Genomic DNA, 21,844 nt, shown 5'->3' with positions numbered 1-21,844 from the left:
CGGGTTCCAGTTCATGAGTTGCTCAAGAGGAGTCCGGGAAGAACTCTTGCGTCCCAGAGGCTGTGGAAAGCGTCGGGGCGGAGCCTGGAGTGAGGGGCCGTCCAGCGCTGCGAGGCGGCGGGCGGACCCTGGTGGGAGGGCCCCGCGGCTGCTGTCACTTTACGAGTCCGCAGCCCGGAGCGTGAGTATCTCGGCTGCTGGAGGACAGCGGCGGGCGGCGCGCAGGGCCCCCGCCTCTCGCTCCCCACGCGGACGCCGCGCCAGAGCCTCGCCCACTCCAATCCCCACCCTCACCGTCCTTAACTGTTAAAGAACAGCCGCGCCTGGTGCGTTCCTAGAGGATCCCGGGTGCAGAAGGCGAAAGGTGGGCAGGCACAGGGGGACTGGAAAGGCAGGATGCGCCCTCCCGGAGCAACCTCGGCGCCCAGGGTCTGAGACTGCAGCCCCAGCTCGCCATTGTGAGCCGCCGGCAGTGCCAGGCGGCGCCACTGTACTCCCGGCTCCCCGTCCACGCCGCGATGGGGTACCTACCCACGAGGACGCGCGGCGGCCGCCGCCTCCTGCCTCTGCTCTGGCTCTTTGTGCTGTTCAAGGTAGGGGACCCCCCTCCCCCAGCCCCCGCGGCCCTGCCTGCGCTCGCGCTCCCTAGCTCTGCCGCCCGGGAGCCGCGCGCCCCGCGGGCGGGATGGCCCGGCTGCCGGCAGCTCCAGCTGTGCCGCCGGAGCGCACGCTTTGTTGTCCTTGCCTCTGCGTGTTCCCCACGGGCTTAAGGGATGGGGTGGAAGAATAAGGAAGTTTGCTCCCTCCAGCTTTGACCCTTTGTGCTCTTTGACCGCCTTCGGCATCTCCATCAAAGGTCGGCTCTCCGGTGGTGCTTCCTCAGACAAAATGAGGTCACTTTCCCTTCTGGTCGCTACTGCACCCCAATGCAGCTTCACCTTTCTACCCTCCCCCAACGGGGTTGTGGAGTCTTTGTCTTAATTTACCTTCTGCTGGAATGATACACCGGGGGCTGAACTCCCTGGCCGAAAATGGACTGCCGGGGTGGGTAGTGAGCGTGATTGTCTTTGACTAAGGAGTGTAAGCATGAGCCTGGACAGGACTCCTCTCCCCACGTTCTCGTCTCCAACCTTTACGAAGTCTCTAGACTTTCCCTCACTATATTTACTGAGGATGCTACCTCTAAATTTCAGTGTCAGACATCTGTATAATTAACTTTGTCGTGTCTTCTTTGGAATATCTTCCTCAGTGTTTTACTTTGGGGAATATAAACCAGACAAGGACTGCTTTAAAAGAAATCCTAGTTTGATAACTATACTGTACGTAAAAATTTTTTAAGAAATTTAAGTTCGATGTCTTTGGAGAAGTGTTATGAAGTTATAAGGAAGGTAATTGTCTTTTCTTCGTGTCTTCCGGGTGCCTACTTCAGTTCTGTTATTTAGTCCTTTTTTTGGCAAAGCAAACTCCAGTGTCGACAGGTGACCAGGAGCTATCCTTTCAGCACCACAGCGCTATCTTAGAAATGGATGAAATATTAATGGATGCAAACGTTTTCTTATCAAAGAGTCACTTCTTGCTCATACGCACCATTAATTATGAATGTCTGATAAAGAGATAGTGGAACAGAGCCAATGGATTGAGAACAGCCAGTTTTAAATATTCCATATTTTCATTTACCTTCGTGGAAAAAAGGAAAAATTGTTTCTGGGAGAACGAGCAATAGAGAGCCTAAACACGATTCCAAATTATACTTAATATGTTTTTACATTTTCTGAAGCTAGCAATAATTTTTAAAATCTGATAGAAAATAAGCTTGGTCATATATTTTTACCCTAAGAGGCTGCTCTCTAAGTAGACACCATAAATGTGTACGTTCTATGAACATGCACAAACTTTGAAGTTCCTATTAATATTTCTATTTGTCATACTGTCATGTTTATTATGTCTATGCAACACTTGTCATGAATGCAAAGTGAGAAATTGAATAACCACACATTTTACTAAGTAACAGCTAGGACTTGCACATATGACATCTGATCCAAATTGAACCTTTGGCAGTATCTCAGGTTTTTATTTGAATGCTTTATACTGAGCAAGAATTTCAGAAATGATCAAATGATGAGTTTGGGAGTGGAGAAAGAGTGCCGTAAATAAAATGGAAAAATTTATGGCAGGAGTTCTAATCAGAAACTTGGTATTGGAATTAGAAATTGCAGTCAGTGATGGAAGAGACTGTAATAGATGTTCATCCAGTTCCACATAATGAATGTTTTCCTGCACATTTGTAGTTTAGTGTAACTTCTGATAGTAAGTACATTAATAAAACTTGCCATTTAATAAACACTGTCATGGGACAATTGATCTTGTAAAGAAAATCATTACTTTATATTTCATGTAAATGCAGCATTTTATGTCTCCTGAATATAAAGTATAACAGAGAAAGGATATATATATATGAAAGTGTTAGTCACTTAGTCATATCTGACTCATCGCAACCCCATGGACTGTAGCCCACCAGGCTCCTCTGTCCCTGGGATTTCCCACGAAAGAATACTGGAGTGGGTAGCCATTCCCTTCCCTATATGTCTGTGTATATATACATATATATATATACATATATATATATATACCCACTATGTAAGTCTTCTAGGTATTTTGCATATGCTATTTCATTCACTTATTTTGTTACAATTGACAAGAAAGTGGTTAACCAGGCACATAGAATAATGCATTTACATCTTGGAAATATTATATTTCACAGTAAATTTGGTTCACAGCATAATCTTTCCACAATTTGTAGATGCTTTTGCATTCAAGGTCCTGAATAAGTGCCAGTCAAACAGTCTACTGGAAACTATTACAACATTGTTAATTGGCCATATTCCAACATAAAATAAATGTTTAGTAGAAAATAATTTAAAAAATTTAAAAAAGGAAACATCAGTTCAGTTCAGTCGCTCAGTCGTGTCTGACTCCTTGCGACCCCATGAATTGCAGCACTCCAGGCTTCCCTGTCCATCACCAACTCCCGGAGTTCGCTCAAGCTCACATCCATCGAGTCGGTGATACCATCCAGCCATCTCATCCTCTGTCATCCCCTTCTCCTCCTGCCCCCAATACCTCCCAGCATCAGAGTCTTTTCCAATGAGTCAACTCTTCACATGAGGTGGCCAAAGTACTGGAGTTTCAGCTTTAGCATCATTCCCTCCAAAGAACACCCAGGGCTGATCTCCTTCAGAATGGACTGGTTGGATCTCCTTGCAGTCCAAGGGACTCTTGAGAGTCTTCTCCAACACCACAGTTCAAAAGCATCAATTCTTTGGTGCTCAGCCTTCTTCACAGTCCAACTCTCACATCCATACATGACCACTGGAAAAACCATAGCCTTGACTAGACGGACCTTTGCTGGCAAAGTAATGTCTCTGCTTTTGAATATGCTATCTAGGTTGGTCATAACTTTCCTTCCAAGGAGTAAGGGTCTTTTAATTTCATGGCTGCATTCACCATCTGCAGTGAGTACACAGCATTCCATTATTAAATGCCAAGTTGTTGGTGGAATCTCAGTGATGAAATCTAAAAAGGTTTATCTGTGTTGAGTCAGAATGAACCCATTTCCCTATGTGATTGACTATAACCAATTTCATTGCTGTAGCCTCAAGATGCCTGGCTAAGGAAGCCTTTGTGCACTGTTCTCTGTTCATGGTTTAGAGATGGACACATTTAATCAGGCACGTCCAATTGTTTAAATCACCCACTTTATATTGTGAGGTTAATATCTGCATAATTGATGTTTCCTAAGCACAATGTTGGTTATGAGGATTTTTACTTTCATATAAATAGTGGCAGTATATATAAAAATAGAAAACAAAAGAAGAACTCTGTTATCAAATATACTGGGAGCCTACCAAACTCACTTGAGCTTCCCAGGTGGCCCAGTGGTACAGAATCCACTGCCGATAGATGCAGGAGATGCTGGTTCTATCCCTGGGTCAGGAAGACGCCCTGGAGAAGGAAACGGTAACCCACTCCAGTATGCTTGCCTGGAAAAATCCCACAGAGAGAGGAGCCTGATGAGCTACCATCTGTGGGGTCACAAAGACTCTGACATGACTGAGCACACACACACACAGCAATATCAAAGTGTTCTACCCATGCTGTGTGACCCCATGGACTGTAGCCTGCCAGGCTCCTCAGTCCATGAGATTCTTCAGGCAAGAATATTGGAGTGGGTTGCCATGCTCTCCTCCAGGGGGATCTTCCCAACACAGGGATCGAACCCAGGTCTCCTGCATTGCAGGCATTTTCTTTACCATCTGAACCACTGGGGAAGGCCAAGAATACTGGAGTGGGTAGCCTATCCCTTCTCCAGGGATCTTCCCGACCCAGTAATTGAACCAGGGTCTCTCCTGCATTGCAGGGGGATTCTTTACCAGCTGAGCTACCAGGGAAGCCATTCTACCTATGTGTAAATGTAAATGGAGTAGTGTTAATATTTATCTGGTGATTCTCCCTCTCTGTACATCTTCCCATAATTTCAGGGCAAACAATGTAATTTCTCTCACCTAGCCTATCCTTACTAAACCTCTCCTTGAAAATTACTTCCTATATCACTTCACTCAACATCAGTATTTTCTCAATGAAGATGTAAATTGTGGAATATGACATCATAGGAATTAAAATTCTGCCTTCCCTGAAATGGTTCCCATTAGTGGTCAACTGGAAGGTTTCCCTAAAGTCATAGGCTTGGCATGAATCCTTCTTTCTTTCTTAACCTCCTCTCTATATTTCCTTCCATCTCTGCTCTTACTTGATATATAATCGAGGAACATTAAATTTGAAAGGGCCTCAATTACCTTTTCTGAAAGAGGTTTATGTAGAATTCTATAAAGCATGTGTGTTATCATGCTGATCATAGTATTTATTCAGGAGAAATACCCACTTTCCAAGGTTTATCTGTCTTTCTCCACTTCCTTTCCCCTGCCCCTCTCCTTTGATGTGGGCCATTTTTAAAGTCTTTACTGAATTTGTTACAATATTACTTCTGTTTTATGTTCTGGGTCTTTTTTGCCATGAGGCATGTGAGATCTCAGCTTCCCAACCAGGGATGGAATCCTCACTCCTTCCATTGGAAGACAAAGTCTTAACCACTGGACTGCCAGGGAAGTCCCTTATCTTTCTTTTTCTCCCTAATTCTCTTCACCACCTCCATTTCTCTCCCTCTTCCCCCGCTCTCCCGCCCACCCCACACACATACAGGCACAGACACACAGAAAAATCTTCACTTTCCTTTTTGAGGTTTTACATTCACATTCTATATCACACAAGGTTGGCAGTTGAACTTCAATCTTTTCATCTTTCTGAAGCAGCTTATACTATTCTCCTTGCAGTGAAGTTTGCTGCCATTAATTTCTTTGTCAATTGACTTCCTTGGCAAATGTTGTTGCCAACCTATTAGAAAAACTCTTTTACATGTGACATCCCTAGTAAATTGGAGAAGGTTCACTGGGCTGGACTTCTACAGGGAATTGGGTAATAATCCTTCCCAACGTGAACATCTGTTTGCTTCTGTTCTTTGCTATGTGAAAAATTGTTGCTCTGTGAAAGTATAAAAAATTCAGACTTACCTGTTTCTCATTTTGGCTCATAAGAAAATATGTGTCTGTATGAATAAATAATTTAAAACAAGGGGAGTTTTACTTTATTTTTTTAAGTGTAGTGCTAGTTCTAGTATTTAAATATCCAACTTACAGGTATTTAAATTTATAAGTACATTGATTCTTTTGTTTCATAAACATAATTTTGACTTGAGTCTTTAGTGTTTCCAAAGGATCTTGGTGTTGGATAAAGTTGGTACATCTGTGTAAGCCATTGTGATTGGTAGCAGCTTAGCACAGTAGAATGCCTCACAGCTGTGACCACAGATATTTATTTTTCATTTTCTTCCTAATATAATACCTTCAGGTACACAGTTCCAGTGGTGTTGTATTTTCAGAAGTATAGCATAGTGCAGTGATGAGCTTTACTGGAAAAAAAGGCCGTGTGTTCATTTAGTTACTCCAAGTACATTGTAAATGTTTTTGAAATGAAGCCAAGTCTATTGTAAATTTTGGGCTTCCCTTGTGGCTCAGCTGGCAAATAATCCACCTGCAATGTAGGAGACCTGGGTTCGATCCCTGGGTTGGGAAGATCTAATGGAGAAGGGAAAGGCTACCCACTCTAGTATTCTTGCCTAGAGAATTCTAGGCAAGAGTTGAATACGACTGAGCGACTTTCACTTCCACTTTCATTGTAAGTTTTTGTCTTCTATTGTGCCTAGTATGCAGTGTTAGGCATATGATAGAAGTTTAATAAACAGGATTTAAATTTTTGGCATTGTATAAGTAGTTTTTGACAGAGATGTGGTATCAGTAATATTGAGTTGTGAACTCATCTTTAAGGAAAACATGAGGAAATTAGCATTGTGTGAATTAAATCATTATAATTACAATGCAATCATTATACCAAAAATAATAAAATATTACCCATCCCTTATATTAAGAACTTATAAAAGTCTTAAATCAAAACACCTACATGGTCAGTTCAGTTCAGTCGCTCAGTCATGTTGGACTCTTTGTGACCCCCTGGACTGCAACACACCTGGACAGGCTTCCCTGTCCATCCCCAACACCCGGAGCCTACTCAAACTCATGTCCATCAAGTTGCTGATGCCATCCAACCATCTGACTCTCTGTCGTCCCCTTCTCCTCCTGCCTTCAGTCTATTCCCAGCATCAGCGTCTTTTCCAATGAGTCAGTTCTTCACATCAGGTGGCCAAAGTATTGGAGTTTCAGCTTCAGCATCAGACCTCCCAATGAACACTCAGGACTGATTTCCTTTAGGATGGATTGGTTCAATCTCCTTGCAGTCCAAGGGACTCTCAAAAGTCTTCTCCAACACAATTCAAAAGCATCAATTCTTTGGTGCTCAGCTTTCTTTATGTTCCAACTCTCACATCCATACACGGCTACTGGAAAAACCATAACTTTGATTAGATGGACGTTTGTTGGCAAAGGAAATACCCATATGGTATTTCCCTCCAAAATAATACTTTGGATTGCTCCTTTATTCATCATTGTTACCTCAACTGCTATTAACGGTCATCAGTTAAAAGTTTGTGTTGAGGACTTCCCTGGTGGTCTGGTGGTTGGGAATCCACCTGCCAATGCAGGTGACATGGGTTCAATCCCTGGTCTGTGAGAATTCCACCTGTTGGGAGGCAGTTAAGCCCATGTGCCACAACTACTGAAGCCCATGCTCACCTCAACTTGAGAAAGTCTGCATCAGCAACAAAAACCCAATGCAGCCAAAAAGAAATAATATGTTTAAAATATGATATATTTTATACAAGTTTGAGTTAAAATACTAGGAGGAATAACTTTCCTTACCTATATATATGACCTACAGCTTCAGCCAATATGCAGATACACAGGTGATATTTTTGCTTTCTCTTCCATATCACCCTTCTTCTGTGACCAGTACAAACTGGAATTGACAAAGATTTCTGCATTCTTCTAATAGAAATCCCTCTGATTTTTTGCCATAACTTTGCTTTTAGGAGATGAGGCCTTTTCTACAGCCTGGTCTTAATCATATCTGTGGTAGTGTTCAATCCTGGGGCATAAACCAATGCAAAGCCTTAAAGAACTCTTCTGTGGTGCTCTTAGAGCCACACTGGTGTCAGCTCCTTCTCCTTAAATAAGTATGTGGGAGACCTCCTTGTGCACTTGTGTCATTGATTTGAGAAGCTAAAACAGGGTTAACATGGCACCAGTGGAAAGAACACGAGTGTAAATGGGGTGGGACAAAGCTAGAGACAGAACACAAAGTCTCTTGTCCTCTCCTCTTCTGGTGCTATTGTTTCCAGCAGGTTCCATATTGTTTCTATCAATGATTCAGAGGGTATATAAGCAACCTTCTTGAACACCTCTTATGTAATCTGTCATCACTAATTACTCCTAATTGATGAGCTTGTCCCTTCCTAAGCTTGTTCTTAGTCTTCAGAGTGCTGATTTCTAGTTTTCTTTTTCCTCTGAAGATGGTGCCTTCCAATTTATTTCTATGAGTATAACCATATCTTATCTCTGTGTCAGAAAATCATTCTCAACTGATTCATTCAGAGTCTAATTCTCCAGTAAAATTTGTCTCTTTTACCTAGGCATTCTAGATCAATTCCTCTTACTTCTAAATATACTAAAATCACCAAACAAACAAGAGGATATTTGAAACAAGGTTGTAGAGGTTTCTCTATAGAGCAGTTTTCCTCTCCTTTTTGTCAAGAAATTAAGATGAAAGAGAGAGAAATGATATATGCTTAAAAAAATCTTTCAGAAACAGAGAATCAGAATTGAAACTAGGACTCTGAGTTCAAGGGCTGTGTTGCAAATTATAAATACTCGTGGTAATTTCTGTAAGAAAGTGAATATAGGGAAAATTAAGGAATCAAAAAAAAAAGTTTGATGAAAACAGTATATTGCCAACCTTCTATCTATATGTAAATGTGTTTCTTCTTGAATACTCTTCATTTGTTTGGTATCCCACTCTTCCTAAATAGGAATACTACGCAGTTCATATTTCTAACAATAAAAATGCTGTTTTCTCTCACAAAGCAAATTAAAGCCAAATGAAACTGGTCATTTTGTACCTTTACTAGCAAATAAAAATAATAGGGATGTGATTTATCTACAGTGTAGAGGTACACAATCAGAACTATATTTTGTAACACTAATGTATGTGTGATTTAAATTATGAATGTTTCTCTTGTTTTGTATCATCTCATTTAACTGTTATTTAGAAAACTGAGACTTTTGTTGCTTTTTCTCAGACCCACTGTTGTGAAAAGCATGGTGGCATTTAGGAAAATACAAATTTATATGCATGGAAATCAAGGGATGGAAGTCAGTTTAAGGAGATTCCTGTATGCTAAGCCAGAATGTAGTCTTTATCCTCTAGGTGAAGAAGACTATTGAAGGGTTTAATCAAAGCTGAATGGAATAAGATTTGCATTTTTGATAGAGCCTTTGGCTGTAGGAAAGGCTTTCTCAAAGGTATACCAGATCTGGAAGCAGTTAAACTGGTAGGAGGTTATTGTAATGATCCAATCAAGAGATATAATGCAAACCTTCATGCTAGGGTGATGGGAAAAGGGACCAAAGGAAGAGAGGTGGTGTTCAAAATAGCTAAATTGACAAGACTAGTTACATGTGGGAAATTAATGAAAGAGGAGTCCAAGGTCTTTTCCAAGTAACTGATACTTTTGCCTGAAATGTTGCTACTATTATGATACCAAGTGGGCTGGTGGCATCCATTCTCCTCCAGATCAGTGTACCCCTTTCTCCACCTACAGTGCCAGGGAGCTCCCCTATAAAGGCTGCTTCTTCAGGTCCCCTTGCCCTTTGGCCTATAGTGAGTTTGACTGATAGGAAGCATCAGAGTCCTTATTCCCCCAGTGTCCACCTTGGCTGGACCCTGATAGGCAGTAGATTCAGTCTCTCTTCCAATCTTGTAGTCAGCCTTTCTGTTAAGGCCAAGTTCTGGCCAAGTTCCAGAAACAGCTTCTTGGTCCCTGTAGGGTAATAGCTTCTCACTGCTGCTTCTCCCTGGGTACTTTAACATCCCTATTTAGTATCATTATTTCTGCTCCACACCTTAATTAACAGTCTCTTGATTAAACCCTATGAAGTTTCTCCTGACTGCACTGCTGGGACTTCTACTGCTGTAGTGCATGATGAGGTTAGTGGAGGGCCTCTTGAGTTTGACTTGCCTAAAAAAGCAGGAGCTTAGTTAGATATGAGTCTGATCTAGGGGAAAGGGCAAGCCTGAAGTTGTGAATGGGGATGTTTCAGCAGAGAGCAAAGGAGAGAAGGCCAGGGTGGGACCTTGAGGAGCACTAACATTTAATAAGGAACCTTGGAAGGTGAAGAAGGAATAGCCAGAGAGGTATAAGAATCAAGGAACCCAAGCTCTGGTTTCAAGTGGGAGTGATTTGTCAACAGCGTCAAACACAACAGAAAGGTCCTGTAAACTAAGGTCTGGAAAATTTTTGGATTGGGAAATAGTCTGTTGGTATCTTAGAGCTTGGGAAGGGTGGCATGCTTCTGGGAGTTGAAGAGTTAAGAACTGGCCTCTTGTTTTTTAGGATTGGCATCTACGTCCCTGTCTGCATTTATACTTTGCAAATAAGATGTAGAGAAAAAAATGTATGGACACCAAAGGGGAAAGGAGGGAGTGGTAGGATTAATTGGGAGATTGGGATTGACATACACACACAGTTGATACTATGTATAAAATATATAACTAGTGAGATCCTACTGTACAGCATGGGGAACTCTACTCTGTGCTCCCTGTGACCTAAATGGGAAGGAAACTCACAAAAGAGGGGATATATGTAAACACAGAGCTGATTCACAGTGCTGTACAGCAGAAACTAATGCACTCCAATAAAAATTAGTAAAACATAAATAAACACATTACCACTTTAACAAGAAAAAAAAAGATAGATATTGTTGGGCCAGAGAGACCTGATTTCAATCTCAACTCTCTAAGTTGTTGTTCTTACTAGCAGCAGGATGTGGGGGAAATTATTTCTTTTCTCTGGGGTTCCTGTGGTGATTGGCTATATTTATCTCAGAGGATTACTGTCAGGAATAATTGGGATAATGACCATAAAATATCTTAAACAGTGCCTAGAATACAGAAAGCACTTAATAAATGTTGTGTCTAAAAATAAAAATAGAAAGAAACAGGATAATAAAAATAACCAAAGGAAAATCAAAGAAGATGAACAATTAAAACTGCACCTGAAGCAGCATCTTCCCAAATGTACCTCATGGAACACTGGAGACTTGAAATATTCACAGGTGTTGTTAAAAATAAACACTTTTGTGCAGACTTGAATTTGGGAAGTAATCTATTAATAACTTTGTTTTAAACTAGTATCAATTAATTTATTATTTTTTGTACCAGGATTTCTTGAAAAGTTTACTATGCTGATATTCACTGTGTTTTCAGAAGGAAGACATAGTGTGGAACATTTTCAAGTTTGACTGCAGAATTCTGTTTTGAAAAATGATTCATGTGTATGTGTATGTATGTTGGTTACTCAATTATGTTCAACTTTTTGTGACCCCATTGATTGTAATCTGCAAGGCTTCTCTGTCCATGGGGATTCTCCAGGCAAGAATACTGGAGTTGGTATCCATTCCCTTCTCTAGAGTATCTTCCCAACCTAGGGATTGGAGGTGGGTCTCCTGCATTACAGGTGGATTCTTTACCATCTGAGCCACCAGGGAAGCCACAAAATGTTTCACTGGAATAGTGAACACACCATAAAATATGGAAAACATGTACACTTTTTTCTTCCAAGAAAGCTGAACATCAGTCCTTGGAAAGAAAGCAGGGAATAGTTGCTCTCCTTCATGCAAATTCTTCAGATTCTGAAATTTAGACTATGATAAATCTTACTTCTATGTTTTCCTATCATTAAGATTATTTTCTTTATTAAAAAAGAAAGACATAAAGAAAAAAGTGTCTAGTGTACAAGCATATTATTTCTTAATATTATTTCATATTATTTATTCACTATAAAATGCTTCATGAAAATAGTGAATACACCTTAAGAAACAATATGCTTGTACACTAGACACTTTTTCCTTTGTCTCTCTTTTTTATGAGGAAAGTAACCCTAATGAGAGGGAAAACATAACAGTAAGTTCAATCATAATCTAAATCTCAGAATCTGAAGAATTTGCATGAAGGAGAACAACTATTCCCTGCTTTCTTTTCAAAGAACTGATGTTCAACTCTCTTGGAAGATAAAAATATGCATGTTTTCCTTATTTTATGGGTTATGCTAACTCTGGGTTTGGTAACTGTACATACAAAAATTTCTTTGGTCTTTGTTAAAAGGATGGAAAATTAATTTTAACATTATTTTTCAAATATCATTGTCTTAATATATGACTTGACTTAGAACAATTTTGTTCAGTGTATTTCATTGAATCTAAAACTATACTTTTCAAAGGCATGTAATTCAATGCTTGAAGTGAAAGTGAAGTCACTCAGTCATGTCCGACTCTTTGCGACCCCGTGGACTATAGCCTACCAGGCTCCTCCGTCCATGGGATTCTCCAGGCAAGAGTACTGGAGTGGGTTGCCATTTCCCTCTCCAGGGATCTTCCCAACCCAGGGATCAAACCCAGGTCTCTCGCATTGGAGGCAATGGCGTTAACTCTGAGCCACCAGGGAAGCAAGCTACTACTTATCTAATATGACTGCCAATTGGTCATCAATGGAAGAATTGCTGTCCGCTGAGATGTTAACTGTCCCACTTTGGAGCAGTCACTCGTTGTTTGGTTGGGTGCTGAGGTAAGCTGGCTCTGGCTGTATCTTTCACATATTATTTCTATCCCTGTCTTACTTTAGTATGGCACTACGTTGTGACTATTCCTGCTTTCTTGAATGTTAGGAACAATTGCTTGCCAACAGACTTGTCAGGCTATAAAGATAATATGTGAGAAGCTTGTCATCACTCTGTCGTGGCCTCAGCCCTCCATCATACCACTTTAAGCTGTTTACAGCAGCCCAGAATTTCTGCCTGTTGCCATTCTTCTCTTTCATGGCCATAATAGCCATTCGGGCAAAAGACAATTCTCTTTCTTCTCAAGTTCCATGATGAACCATCAAGAGTGCCCATCTCTGCTCCAAGAACATTCCTCAGCATGTTTTTCCCAAGCAGCCAATCTAAAATCACCCCCATCACTCCAAAATATTACCACATTTATGCAGCTTTAGTTTCTTAAGAGAAGGTATTACTCCTTCCATGACATTATACCAACTCTTTATTATGACTTAACTCCTCTCCTGGAATGCTTGTAGGTTCCATGAAGGCAGCATCTTTATTTTTTTTTGCTCACTGCTGTATCTCCAGCTGTTGGAAGGGTGCCTAGTCCAGGGTAGATGCTCAGTAAAATATTTGTTGAATATATGAATGAACATTGAATGAATACACTGAGTGAGAAAGGTCAAACAGGAGTTATGGGACAGGCTTGAGACAGAGGAAGAGCAGGTTGTAAGCAGGTGCAAGTTCGGGGAACGGAGCCAATGCACGGTGAGATGAACCAGGAGGAACAGTCCATCAGGTGCTCAGTGCTGAGCAAGGCTCCAGGAGAGAGTGGAGTCAGAATGGGAGGTAATCTTGAAATGCTATTTTATTGGTCTTGTGGAGGAAGCAGAGGTTTTATCACCACAGTGAAAATGAAGTCTTTTGGACATTAAGATAAGCTTCTTCATACATTTCCCCCCCACCCCGCTATTGTATTGTCAGAATAAAGTACTGACAAATGATGTATGTTCAAGCAACGGATGCATTCCCCTCTGTGGCAAATTCTCATCTGTAGTGAAGTAAAAACTCAGCCTTTCTGATCATTTATTCTCTATTTTATTCACTGATTATGCATACAATTTACTTTAATTTCCAAACAAAGTGGTTTTGGGTTTTTTCAAATCCAAAAATGTGTTCTTGGTTCTACAATTTGAGAATATCAAAAAATAAAAATAATTTTTAAAATAAAACTTTTCCTTTATTTTTCTCTCACCATGCATATTAATGTGCTCAGAATGACTGTAGACCACTAAAAACATTTTCAGAAACTCACATGACTGATTGAAACTCAGATGATTATTATTTTCCTTCAGTAATTGAAAGCTATGATTCCCTTTATTCCTTAAAAAAATATATATTTTTTTATTTTTAAAATATGTGTTAGTATCTCCTAGAAATTTTTTAATGGATTTTAGATAATGAATGTCTTCTCTTGTATAAGATTCTGATAGGTCATTTTATATAGAAACAAATGGTAATTTTTATATTCAATTGAATACTAGATAATAAATATTTTATTATCCAAACATGGACAGACCATTAAATATTCTGATTGAATTAGTGTTGTAGTCATTAAAATGTTAGTACATATACACCAATCTTGACAATCTGGATTGTCAAGAGTTTCAAATGACTAAAATATAAAACTAGGCATAAAACAAATGCTATTTTTACTTATGCTATTCTGCTAGAGAATTGAAAGGTATTATATTGTCTTGTGATATACTACATTTTGTCCACAGTCTACTCCTGTATTGGTAAAGAGTGAGATTTTGAGTTACTTGAAATTACTTTTCTCTATGACTAATTTTCTTTTTGTGTGTTGATAATTCAATATCTTCTCAAGAGTCAAAAACAGAGGAAAATTGTGATCAGATAACTTGTACACTCACATAAATGGCTTAAAAAGGATTTTCCCCTTCCATGGATTTATGATAAGGAGAAATGAGTGTGGAGAGTACAAAAATAATATTAATAATTCTATGATGAATTTTTTTAAGGTTTGTGCTTTTTTTTTTATTGAAATCTGCAGTTATTTATTTATTTGTTTATTTGTTTTGGCTACCCCTGATGGCATGTGGTATCTTAGTTCCTTGACCAGGGATAGAACCTGCGCCCCCTGCAGTGAAAGTGTAGAGTCTTAACCACTGGACCTCCAGAGAAGTCCAGATAAATTATTATTTTTTTAAGTTTAACAGTTTTCTTTCTTTCTTTTTTTTAGTATCAAAGCAAAATTTCTAGGTATCTTCAAGAACACAATTATATGAGTCTCTTTCTGTCTCTGTGTGGTGCCTCAGAATTTGGCTAACTGTCATAAATCATGCTTTCCTATTGAAATCAACTTAGTGGTCGAGAAAATAGATAGTCTAGTAATATTGCTTTGGGATGTCCGTTTACTTTGATGTTGTGATGAAAACTAAAGTGTAATCCTAAAAATGGAGTGTCTTGACAAATGCCACAAAGTAGTAAGTATCATTTTTACAATAAGGGTTGACAGCATTACCATAAGAAATCCCTTATTATTTGGATGTACTTAAAAACCCCTAGATTTTATCTAGGAAGAAAAATTGACTTCTAAATTTTCTGAATGTTAAGTGGATTAATAAGGTGAATAATAAAAAGCCAAGGGGATTGTATAATGTCTGTAATGTATTATTAAACAGTGAGTCATGTGGTTCTCCCTTAAAGGATTTTAGAAAAAGCTGGCTTATTATAGAGTTATTTACATATAAATATAGAGATTAGATGTGGCCAAGTTAATTTTGCATCATCATGGGGACTTTCTTCCACAGTTTCCCTGAACTAAATTATACTTTTTAATTAGTCCTCCAGAAATAACTATAGGCCTCACTCAAAATAGATAGGTACTTGGGATTTATGATATGAAGATTCTGGTATTATCAAAACTGTTCAAAAATGATTGCAAGGACTTAGATTTAAGTTCAGTTCAGTTCAGTTCAGTCTCTCAGTTGTGTCCGACTCTTTGTGACCCCATGAATCGCAGCACGCCAGGCCTCCCTGTCCATCACCAACTCCCGGAGTTCACCCAGACTCACGTCCATTGAGTCGGTGATGCCATCCAGCCATCTCATCCTCTGCCGTCCCCTTCTCCTCCTGCCCCCAATCCCTCCCAGCATCAGAGTCTTTTCCAATGAGTCAACTCTTCACATGAGGTGGCCAAAGTACTGGAGTTTCAGCTTTAGCATCATTCCTTCCAAAGAAATCCCAGGGCTGAATTCCTTTAGGATGGACTGGTTGGATCTCCTTGCAGTCCAAGGGACTCTCAGGAGTCTTCTCCAATACCACAGTTCAAAAGCAACAATTCTTCGGCACTCAGCCTTCTTCACAGTCCAACTCTCACATCCATACATGACCACTGGAAAAACCATAGCCTTGACTAGACGGAACTATGGACTTAATCCTGAAAATTTAGCTTATCAGTTGTTCAGTTGCTAGGTTGTGTCCGACTCTTTATGACCCCATGGACTACAGCATGCCAGGCTTCCCCATCCTTCACTATCTCATGGAGCTTGCTCAGACTTATGTGCACTGAGCTGGTGATGCCATCCAACCATCTCATCCTCTGTCACCCCTTTCTCCACCTGCCCTCAGTCTTTCCTAGGATCAAGGTCTTTTCCAATGAGTTGGCTCTTCTCATCAAGTGGCCAAAGTATTGGAGCTTCAGCTTCAATATCAGTCTTTCCAAGGAATATTCAGGGTTGAGTTACATAACAGTTTTACCTAATTAAAAAGAAGTCCCTTATCAATTGCTTCTTTTTAATTAGGTAAAACTTAAATCTGCAAAAATAAGCCCCCTACCTTTAGACATGTTCCAGCTTCCTTCCTTGAATTTATTTTTTTGTCTATTTGCACCTGACAGAAGACAAGTGTATTTCTAATTCTTTTCTGCATCTGATTGCTGCCACATCTTTTTATTTCGTTTTTGAAGGCTAGTTGGAAATCTAATAAGACTCTTTCATTGAAATTCTTGTTGCTATGTTGAGGGCTTCAATTAGCCTTTTTTAAAAACCATGTGATTTCTTGTGGTTCTGAAGTAGGGAGTTCTTAATTTGAAGTAAGTCTGAATCAGGCATGCATCACCAAACACAAGAATTTTCTAAAGTGGATTAAAAATTTGAGAACTAATACGTGTTCATTGTGGAAAATGTATAAAATACAACCAGCAGCAAGGGAAGAAAGTTGTCATTCCTACACATTCAATTCTAAAATAACTACCATCTGGGGATATATCATTCCAATTTTTTTTCCCATGTCTGTGTAGCTGAGTGGGTAAGTAAAAAAAAAAAAAAAAGCATCAAATTGTCCTACTATTTTAGCATGCTCTTTTCACTTAAATGTATTATGATAATTTTTTCAAGACCTGAGTGTTTTCAGTTCTCTTCAATTTATGAATTAAGCCACGGGTCTGAGGGTCAATTATATTCAAGTCCCAGTTGTGTTTGCACCAGTGAAGGACGTGGATAATCATACATATTGATTATGACCATGAACTGCTGGGGATCATCACCTATATGTGTGCCTTCCATTAGCATGATTAGCTCAGAATTAGTCACAGGAAAACTTCAAAGGCTATGTTGACAGGCATTTACTTTCTATTCCTCCATAGTTAAATATCATGCATAAAAAAAATTAAGAATAGGGACTTCCCTGGCAGTCTGTTGGTTAAGACTTCACCTTCCAATGCAGGTGGTGTGGGTTTGATACCAAGTTGGGGAGTTAAGATACCAAATGCCTCAGGGCCAGAAAAAAAACAAATGAAACAGAGACAACATTGCAACAAGTTCAATAAAGACTTTTTAAAAAACTTAAGAGTATAGGCTCAGTCCTGAAGAAAATCAACCCTGAATGACTCTTCCAATACTTCCAAAGCTCCAGTACTTTGGCCACCTGTTGGGAGGAGTGGACTCATTGGAAAAGACCCTGATGGCAGAAAGACTGAGAGCAGGAGAAGAAGTGGGTGACAGAGGATGAGATGGTTGGATGGCATCATGAGTTTGAGCAAACTTCGGGAAATAGTGAAGGATAGGGAAGCCTGGCATACTTTAGTTCATGGGGTTGCAGAGTTGGACATGGCTTACCAACTGATCAATAACAACAACACAACAATAAACTCTGTAGTCAAAAAGATACAGGGTTGAATTTTGGCTCTGCTCTTCTAGCTGTGTGTCATCTTATGGTGTATTGACTTTGTACTGACTTCTTAACTGAAGACGCAAATTACAGTGACTGCCCAAACCATTATTTTTTCCAGTGGCCAAGTCTGCCATCTTCTCCATCACCTGCCATCTTTTGAGGCAAATGCCTTTTTGATTTGATTTTTATGGTTGGAAAGGGTCCTCCTTGACCTTAATATCCTGGACAGAGTGATCAGTCGAGGTGTGAACCCTGACCTGAGCTAAACCTAATGAGGACTGCACTTCACCACTGTCTTTGACACTGGCATGAGATCTAAGCCAAATCTATCAGAATCTTTCCCTGTAATTACTTCCAAACTGGCAATGGTTGGAAAGAATATGCTTCCGCTGTGACATGAGCTAAGACACAGGAGTTAAGACATAAGCCTGAAAGCTATCCCCAGTAAAGCTGATTCATAAGAGGAAATATTTTCTAGCAGAGAAGGAGGAGGTAGAAGCAATGGAGGAGCTTCCCTGGTGGCTCAGTTGTAAAGAACCTGCCTGCCAACACAGGAGCCATGGGTTCAATCCCTGGGTCGGGAAGATCCCCTGGAGAAGGGAATGACAATCCACCCCAGTATTCTTGCCTAGGAAATCTCATGGACAGAGGAGCCTCCCATGGACTATAATCCATGGGGTTGCAAACTGTCAGACACAGCTTAGCAACTAAAAACAACGACAGAAACGGTAGAGGCTTCAGCAAGACATCTTTCATTGCACAAAGACTATCTCACTTCTCAGACGCTAGCATCACTCTACAGCAGTCTACAAAAATGCAGTTCTATCACAGTCAAGCAGGCACAGAAATGCTTGGAATCTTTAAGAAATCTGAATCTTGTACACCTAAAGCTAAGACAACATTATAAATCAACGATACTTCCATTTAAAAAAAAAGAAGTGAGAATCCGAGTTGGTATGATACAATTTATCATACCAACTGGGGCCCTTCCAAGACTGAAAGGGATCATTATGCCAGGACAGCAGACATAAATTGCCCTGTTCTGTCCTGGGAAAGCAGGACAGATGGTTACTCCTTCCTGAATGTACTAACAGGCATGTTTGATGCAGTATGGAGTCACTAGCTCCTTGCCCATGTCATCCATCTCTGAAAACTTCTGTTCTAAACAAGACAAGTTGGCCGTTTAAGAGGAATTGTAATTATCTTTGTCAAAAAACTAAAGCTGGTGTAGGAATGTTTATAGTAGCTTGGTTTGTACTAGCCAAACACTGCAAATAACCAAAATGACCTTCAATAAGTGAATGGTTAAACAAACGATGGTATTTTTGGTATCATGTGATATTATTACTCAGCAACAACAAAAAAATAAATTATTGAAACCCACAGGAACTTGAATGAACCACAAGGAAATCATGCTGACTGAAAAAAGCCACTCTCAAAATGTTGCAAAATATATAATTTCATTTATATGAAAGTGAAAGTGTTAGTCACTCAGTCATGTCCAACTCTGTGACCGCATGGACTGTAGCCCACCAGGCTCCTCTGTCCATGGGATTCTCCAGGCAATAAAACTGGAGTAGGTTGCCATTCCCTTCTCTAGGGGATCTTCCCAACCCAGGGATCGAACCCAGGTCACCTGTATTGCAGGCAGATTCTTTACCATCTGAACCACAAGGGAAGCCCTTCATTTATACAGCACCCTAGAAACAACAAAATTATGGAGATGGAGAACAAATTGCTGGTTCCCAAGGATTAGGGATTAAGTGGGGTGGAGGAGGAAGTGTACATGACTATGAAGGCATAACATGAAAGGGGCTTATGATGAGTGAACCATTGTGTATCCTGATCATTGTGATAGTTACATGAAGTTATACATGTGATCAAAGTGTGTAGATCTACATATACACACACAGATGAGCACATTATCATTTGTGGAATCTTAGTAAATTCTGTGAATTTTACCAATGTCAATATCTTAGTTTGGGTATTTCCTTGTTTGGGGATATTTTCTTGTTTTGGTATGCAAAATATCAACCTTGGAGGAGCCAGGGTGAAGGGTGCATGGGACCTGCCTGTACATTTCCTTGCAACCTCCTATAAATCTATAATTTTCCAATGAAAAATGTTAAATAACTTTGTTTAGTTTGTATTATCTTCTCTTTTTTCCTGTGCCAGGCACTCTGCTAAGTATTTTAACCGACTAATTGATACAGACTTTTAGTGAGGAGGACTGTATGTGAAAGACAATAATTATACATGCAGGGAAAGGAAAGCCATCTAAGCAAATGTGAAAAAAAATAAGGAAAATACACAAGGACCTCAATATAATAAGATTAGCTGCAAACTCAAATGCCTTATGAGAAAGATGACATGTTGAACGCTGATCTGGTGAGATAGCTACTGAATCCTGGAAATGAGCAAATGTTAAGGCGTTCCTAGTCATAATTCCCATCCAATCAATGTTAAAGACAACATTTTCATGACTCTTTAGAGAATCAGTTAAGAATGGAGTTGTGGAAACTACCATTTGGGGAGATTAGGACAAAATACTTGAATGAAGTAATATCAGTCTTCCATTCTTTTAGCAATTATTAAATGACATATCTGGAAATAATATAAATAAATCAGAATGAAATAGTAAGTTAAAGAAGAGCTTAAGAGGCTTTTACTCTTTCCTGGAAAAGCCCATGGACGGAGGAGCCTGGTAGGCTGCAGTCCATGGGGTCGCTAAGAGTCAGACACGACCGAGCGACTTCACTTTCACTAAGAGGCTTTAGCAAAACAGGGGCGATGAATGGAAGATATATGAAGGTGAACAGACTTTTAATATTTCAACTAACCTCTCATCAACAGGTATTTAACTGTACATAAAAGAAAAGTGCTGTATTCATCATTTTTAAGAGTAGAAAACAAAGTTATGGGAACTTCCTTGGTTGTCTAGTGGCTAAGAATCCATACTCCCATGGCAGGGGCCCTAGGTTTGAACCCTACTCAGAGAACTTGATCCCACATGCTGCAACTAAGACCTGGTGCAGCCAAATAAATAAACGAATATGTATATGCGTAAAGAAACAAACAAACAAAAAGTTAGGTCCTCAGGAAGTCTGTCAAACGGGGAAAACATAAACATGTTACATGCTAAACAGCTACATGTATATGACTTACCACTGTAAGAGAACCCTGAAGTAGTAACACACTAATTTGCAAAGCAATGAGACAGACACCTCTATCCAGCCAAGTGTCTCTCTTCAGATAAGGGAGAACACACTTAGGCTTGAGGGAGCACTGGTTTCATGAACGAAGACAGATTTTGATCTAAACCTTGTCTGCTGAAGCTCAGACAAGGTTAAAGAAAACATTCCAGATTGAAGAAACAGAGGCGCAAACACAGGAATGTGAGAAAATATAAGTCCTGGTTAGGAGAGTTGAATAAAAACAGGGCGGTTGGAAGCGAGGTGGTTTTGCCCAGCCATGAGCTTTTATTCATAACCTTCTGTTCAGTAGTGCTACAAAGGCAAACATTAAAATGAGCTTTAGCTCAGCAGTGGTGTGCAGAAAAAAAAAAAAATTATACCTCATTTTAGCTTTAATTGCTTTTATAATTCTGAATTTGCTGTTAAATGCAAATGCTTAATTCTAAATACTTGTGCTCTGTCTTAATTAGATAAAATAATCCTCTGTTGCTTGGGTAGTTTGGTAAATTAGTCCCTAGGCTTAAATTCCCCTAGATCATGTTGTTTATGCATTAATCTTTATGCATTCTTTAGAGATAATGGAAAATAAATGGATTTTTTTTTGCAGAGATAAGTTGTAACTGTCAGCATACTTTCAAATTTATATCCTCCACGTGACTGAAAAATTGCCATGTTTATCATAGTAATTATTATTCACATGTATATTATCCTATACATGTAAAATTTCTTCTGCAATTTTATACTTAAAACTGCTTCAGTTAAAATTACATGTTGCTAGTCAAAACTAAATAAAGAACCTAAACCTCTCTTTCATGTATTGGGTTGACCAAAAATTTCATTCGGGTTTTTCTGTAAGCCCTTATGTAGTAAAGAATCTGCCTGTCAATGCAGGAGATGCAGGAGATGCAGGTTGGATCCCTGTGTCGGGAAGATCCCCTGGAGGAGGAAATGGCAACCCATTCCAGTATTGCTGCCTGGAAAATTCCATGGACAGAGGAACCTGGTGGGCTACAGTCCATAGATGGCAAAGAGTCAGACACAGCTGAGCACTCACGCAAACACACTTATGAAAAAAGCC

At 39.7% G+C, this 21,844-nt stretch overlaps 1 protein-coding gene across 3 annotated transcripts in view; it reads left to right on the top strand.

Moving 5' to 3' along the window:
- The first annotated feature begins 219 nt into the window (after positions 1-219).
- The window catches only part of PTPRO (protein tyrosine phosphatase receptor type O), a 259,686-nt gene continuing 238,061 nt past the window's right edge, over positions 220-21,844 (top strand). Inside the window, exon 1 of one of the 3 annotated variants that reach the window (XM_061417745.1) lies at positions 220-593. In XM_061417745.1, the coding sequence (XP_061273729.1) occupies positions 519-593 (75 nt within the window). In that variant the 5' untranslated portion in view covers positions 220-518. The remainder of the gene's footprint in view (positions 594-21,844) is intronic. The other 2 variants (XM_061417744.1, XM_061417746.1) reach the window with 2 other exon arrangements.

This window comes from Bos javanicus, chromosome 5 (genome assembly GCF_032452875.1).
Source record: "Bos javanicus breed banteng chromosome 5, ARS-OSU_banteng_1.0, whole genome shotgun sequence".
NCBI classification, from domain to species: Eukaryota; Metazoa; Chordata; class Mammalia; order Artiodactyla; family Bovidae; genus Bos; species Bos javanicus.
This window is presented reverse-complemented; position numbering and strand designations above follow the sequence as displayed.